Source organism: Austrofundulus limnaeus, unplaced genomic scaffold (assembly GCF_001266775.1).
Source record: "Austrofundulus limnaeus strain Quisiro unplaced genomic scaffold, Austrofundulus_limnaeus-1.0 Scaffold1331, whole genome shotgun sequence".
Classification (NCBI taxonomy): Eukaryota; Metazoa; Chordata; class Actinopteri; order Cyprinodontiformes; family Rivulidae; genus Austrofundulus; species Austrofundulus limnaeus.
This window is the reverse complement of record NW_013953733.1, coordinates 30,258-36,257: the sequence shown is the minus strand read 5'-3', so window position 1 is coordinate 36,257 and position 6,000 is coordinate 30,258. Positions and strand designations below refer to the sequence as shown.

The following is a 6,000-nucleotide window of genomic DNA, read 5'->3' as shown; positions in this document are numbered from 1 at the left end:
GTCGCGTAAGCCAACACAACCCTACAACATCCAGAGCCTTGAGGAACTCCAGGCGGATCTCATCCACACCCGGGGCCCTGCCGCCTCCGGGGGATCTAACTTTGGTTAGTCATTGCAATTTTATCATCAAAGTAACAATGTTTTTGTACAGTCAGTCAAAACTATAACGTATGCGTTAGTTACAGCATTACAGTCATTTGAAGTGTCAGAGGAAAAAATATTTTTACAACCCCTGTAGATATAYCTTGAAAGAGGCAATTTAGTCATGCTTCTACAAAAAAAATATGGTAAAAAAGGCAAATGGAATTTTTTTAGCTTAAATAAAATTTWAAAAAAACTAATTCACTATCCTGTCAATGTATGTGCATTTGTCCTCCTCCTGTCATCCTTACAACAACTCTGCCAGGGTAAGCAATGTGCTCTGTTGTTTCTCCTGAGGCCTCATTTTGTGGCCTCAGCTTGCAGCAATGCAAATGAAGAATTAGCACGCATGGATGCTCCTTCCTCGCGATTGACGCAATTTTTTTTCAGTGTGAGAGCTCGCATGGCAGAGGGCTTCTCCACTAACACAAAGATCTGGGATTGCAGGCTCCATCTGTGATGCAGGCCATGGGAATTCCTTAAAGGTCAAAGGGTCTTGTTGAGGTCCTGGATAACAGAAAACATGGAGATGGAAATTCTGAACCTTCTAACAGATAATGCACCAAGATGCTAAGTTTTATTTTTATATTTTGTTCCCTTTGTTCATGTCATAGTATTTAGCTGATTTTTTTTCCTGAAACCTCTGAACAACATGCAAATTTATTCCCTTGAAATTGAAACTTTACACATTTTCTTTTCTAATCTGCTGTTGCATGTGTTGCTCTTCATATTAAAATTTCAGACTTTGCAATTTTAGTTGAGAAGTAATCATTGTGGTTTATAACTGGATTATGGTAAATTCCTTAAGCACCAGTACAAAAGTGACTTAAATCCAGTTAGCTTGCTCTGTAGCTCAAAGAAGAATGTCAGAAACTACCAAATATGAGCAAAACATAGAAACATTTCTTCTTTTCTCCAATTTACCTTATTCACCAGTAACTTTTACATTTATTTCAAATTAGTGAAACATGTTGCCTGTCCAACGCTTTTGTATTATTCCTTATCTGTCATCTATTCAAGGGTTGGTTTGTTGAAGCTAAAAGACAAAAATATAACAACTCATTGCTTCCCAAACAGATGTTAAGTAACTCCTTCTGTCTTATTCATCATGAATAATGTGCAAGTTTTTGTGTTCTTATACAAAGACAGTAAATTGAAAGTGTTGCCTCTTGAACTTGGATTAATGGGCAATTTGGAGAATCTGATTGCTTGTGCAGAAATGGCAAATACATAATAAAACTTTGGGCCCTTAGGGGCAGTCACTCTGTCAACCTAAAGACAATGATTCCTTGCTTCAGTGGAGAAAGAAAAGCTGCCGGAAACGAGATGAAATGCAAGGAAAGGAAGGGAACTGCATTCTGCCCCAGGGGYAAATGGGAAGATGGAGCAGATAATGTTTGTACTGAGTCAATTATAACATATTAGGGAGAAAAGATCATGACAAGAAACCTCAGGATGCTTTATGTCACGACAGAAACTTCTGTCAAGATGGAGCCATTTTAACGAAAAGGGAATTCAAGMAGGGGTAAGTTTATTAGGGTGTTTTTAACTTAACGAGTCATAGCTAAAGAGATTCTCACCGGGGAATAGGGGAAAGAATTAAAGAAGGTATCTTGGAGAGCAGTTCAGGCGTCTTGAAAGCCAAACGGCTTTCTGCAGTAGAAAAAGCCTTTGAGCTTTCTATCTACAGATGTGATTCATGGGGTTTGCCACTAGATAATCTTCTCGATGCCATCAATTAGTTATTGTATGACAGAAACCTGTGGGCTTCCTGAAATAACCTCGAAAAGCAGAAGTATTGTTTCCTTCTTTTATTACCTTACTTTGATTTCTTGCTTTGTATTTATGTTTAAATCCATGATTCAGGCTGAAACTTATGTATTTTTTGATATAGTTTGTTGAAGCTCAGTATTTCTTTCTCGGTCTCCTGTTCAGTTTTCTTTTTTTTACTTTGGGCTTAATCTTGTTTCATGTCACAAAAGGGAATCGTTCTTACTCCAGTAGTCAATGGGCAAGAGGTGGAGCACAGCCTAACAAGTTGTCAGTTCATCATAAGTCCTACACAGAAACACTGTTACTTTCTGTCTTGTGAAATAGAAAGGTTTCTCTGCRCTACTTCCAACCCAGTCATTCTTTTGTCTTTCCTCTCTTTTTTGTGTGTCTGATTTGCATATAATAGATGTCGACAGAGGAACTAGAAGAATATGTGAACAGTCAGTTTGATGAGCTCCGCAGACTGGTTCTTTTGGAGGAGAGGCGAACCCTTCACTTGGTCGACCTCAAAGAAGCTTTTCTTACGGCGTCTGCTGCTGAAAAAATTGCKGAGATCACGGCTGAAACCGAAAAGCTGCAGGAGGAGATGGACAGCATCACGCACCAGCTGTGCCTGCTGGAACAGGCCGAGACCATTGGACCTGCTGTTGCAGCAGAGGTCCTTGCTGCAGTTCCTGGACCTTCCCACAGATTGCTGGTGAGAGAACTTGACTTATTAATTTATTTACTTTCTTTTCATTTGGTGTTTTGTGAACTATAAAATTAGCATTCCAATTTTCAGTGACTGCAGAGTGAAGTACATAAAGTAATGTTTAGAAGCCCAGTTAATGTGATTTTTCAGCTTGTCACAATTAGTTTGGCTTTCAAATTAGCCAAATTTATAAGCCAGAGTAAAACAAACTCTTTAGTTTTGGTTCTGGTTACATTTTAGGATAGTTTGCAGCAGCACATGAACTTGTCACCATTTGTTCATGATTTTGCTCAAAATCCTGTTTGTTGGATAAACACAGGCCCTTGCTTAAAGACTAGCAGCATTATTGTCTGCAGCTATTAAGGTTTGTTCCTGGGTCTGTCATTTCAAGGATTATTTTCCGAATGAGGATGGAACTAGCTGCAGACAGACAAATGAATAAAAGATCAGGTGCACTTATACACAGCTTTGTTCCAAATGAAAGGAGCGAATCTTAACTATTTATCCAGACAAATACCAAATTTGTGTAAGAAAATAATTCTCCCTCGTGCTGTGTTTGATGTTCGAGTGTGTTTATCAAAATATGCTCAGGTTACAGTTATTTAAATTATAAAGGATTTTAGTCCTTCTCACATCTAAATTAAAGTTTAAGAAATTCCGTATCTGTAAAATGTATTTTTTTAGAATATGAAATGGTTTGTTGAGTCCAAAGCACTTCTATTAAAATGTTGYCATTTTCTATCACATTTTTCTTTGTCAGTAAGCCAGGCTAGAGTTCTGTTGTTAATTCAAAGTGTGGTGTCTGCTTTTGGAAGCCATTGCTGAAACATGCAACAGTCAATAGAGCTCTCAATAGAAATGAAACAAGCTATTTTTAGGCTTCACAAACAGAACAGATCTATCAAAAAAGCAGGAACATTGGGAGTGGTTAAATCAATTCTACTTTGGTGCATTTAGAGGGAAAATAGTCTAATGTGGAGCTTGGCAACATAGAAAGGCTTCAGAGGAGTAAAACATCATAGTTTCCCTTTTTTAATTGCAAAAAAAAAAAAATCTTAAAATAGGTTTAGTGAAAGACACTTTCCAAGACAACTTGGAGTAAGCAAACACACTGAGTTCACCTCGGTGTGTAAACCATTTATAATCCTTGAGTAAAGAAACACCAGATTAGATTGTTAAAATACCAACATTCTTTAGAAAAAATTAAGACGGATCAGACTAAATTGTAGCAGAAAGATATTAAAGGGAGGTATTGTGCAAAATCATTTTTTAGCTTTTTTCCTGTTATGTCATTCCTTCATCAAAAACATACCCAGAGTGTTGATTTGACTCATTCATTATGTTTGAGAAATCCTTGAATCTCCTGTGGTAGCCATGTGGAGCTGCCTAAACGCTTTCTGGTATAAAGCACCACCTATTTACACAAAGCTCCTCCCCCTGYAGCTCAGTCTGCAGCCGAGCTCCCYCRCCACAGACTACCCATCCCTCAAAACGTTGTGAAGACATTCTGAAGTGAGAGTGTTGGAAYCGGTAGGAGGTTTTTAAAGAGACAGAGGCCAATTTCAAGGCATTCAGCTAGGCTATGATGCAAAGTCAAATTTATTTTTAATATATACTGCAWTTTCACAACAACTCAATAWCATAGTTACTTGGTTGTGGTATAGAATTGAACRATGCCTGGAAAATGCATACACCCCCCACCTTTAAAAAATGTATAAAAGGGTCCTGAAAAAGTTTCAYTATAGTTTCTGAATCAGTTAAGCCAGCAAAARGGCATAAACATTAATGGCTTCCTGTGACATTTGGTCATTGCTGTTTATTAATGATATGACAGAACACAACAGCCGGGTGCTGCAGTTTTTCTTCTAAGATTTAATTAAATGCAGCAAGCCTAAAAATACAGGGCTTCACACTTTAGATGGATAATAGCTTAAAACTTTCAGGAAAAACAATTGGCAAACACTTTGATGGTATAGGAGGGGAATTTTCTGCGGTTACAAAGTGAATCAGTTATAGTCAGCTGGATGAAGCAGGATGTTACTTGCTTAAGTCAATACTAATGCCAGAAAACCCAGAAACAACAACAGAAGGCAGCTGCAGAAAAACCAAGGCTGCTGACAAAGCATGACAAAGAAAGAATCCTTTTCTCAAATAAAACATTTTATTAGAGTCCAGCTGTTCATTGTTTGTCCACTGCCTGTAAACARTGAGTTGTTATGAAGTCAGAAGATTGAATCTTTTTACACATCAGMTCATTGGTGAACATTTTCTTATGCTAAACAACAGTTGACATCTGTGGTCTGCTGCTGTTTATATCACAACACTGCAAGGATGTGAACAGTGGCAGAAGAGCAAGCCATGTTCTCACACCATTATCAAACACTTAAGCATCTCACTCCCGCTGGTCTAATTTCAAAATTGCAGAGAAGGCTTTTACTACTTATAGGCCCCAAATTTAAATATCCCATTAGACCATTTGTCWCTGGCTTTATTTTAGTCACCACAGTCTAGGGAGGAGACCTGAGCATTCCCTAGAGATACTATGCATGACTAAAGAGGCCGTAGTAATGGTATAGCTGATGTGCAGATTGCTTTTTCTCTGAGAAATTATTCCATGGTGGCCCAGGTTCATTAGAGGCTCTAATTGAATGCCAGTGGTACCCAGTTTATTCTCATGTGTTATTTATTGCTGAAGGAAGCAATAGACAATGTGATTTGGAAATGAATGGTCACTGGAGAAAGTCTTGTGTCAGAGTTGAGTCTTTATATGGAAATTCAATTAACAGTGTGTCTTATTGTGTGCGTTGATGTGGTACTCACAATCCCCACATGTATTAGAAAATATGAGCATGTTCCAAAGTAGAAAACCTGAAGTTTGTCATTTCAGTGGTACCAAGACTAAAATAGTTTTATTAAAGAGAAGATTAATTAATGATACAACACCTGCAGCTATTTTGTTCAATTTTATTTATGTAATTAATAATAGATACACAGCACATCCTAGTTGTGTGAGCGAATACAAATTTTCTTTCTGATTTGCAAGTAATACATGTCAACAGAGGACTTCTATTATTTACAAATCAGAAAAGGATCAGATGTCTTCCAGTGTCTTAAAGGAGCAATATCATGTAGCTTTGCACTGAGATGCATCAGGACATCATGTAGCTTTATTTATGTGCCTCTTCGGTAAATGTTTGAAATTTATGACTGAACCAAAACAATGTTCTTTCATTCTTAAGTGTTTTTGTTTCTTACAGAATGAATTTTTTCAGCTGTATGTAACACAATGTTTGTAGCCATAACTCCCTTTCAAACATATCATTGAATTCAGTAATTTACTATTCATTTAACCATCAGTAACAACATTAGTAAGACATTTGCATGTTTCTGGGGAG

General features: G+C 37.4%; 1 protein-coding gene across 3 annotated transcripts in view; it reads left to right on the top strand.

Annotated features, from left to right (window-relative positions):
* Nucleotides 1-6,000, top strand: part of trim44 (tripartite motif containing 44) — a gene marked incomplete at its 3' end in the record, with an annotated part of 51,636 nt that overhangs the window by 18,047 nt on the left and 27,589 nt on the right. For all 3 annotated transcript variants that reach the window (XM_014031830.1, XM_014031828.1, XM_014031829.1), the window contains 1 exon segment: nucleotides 2,321-2,611. In XM_014031830.1, coding sequence (XP_013887284.1) covers nucleotides 2,321-2,611 — 291 coding nt within the window.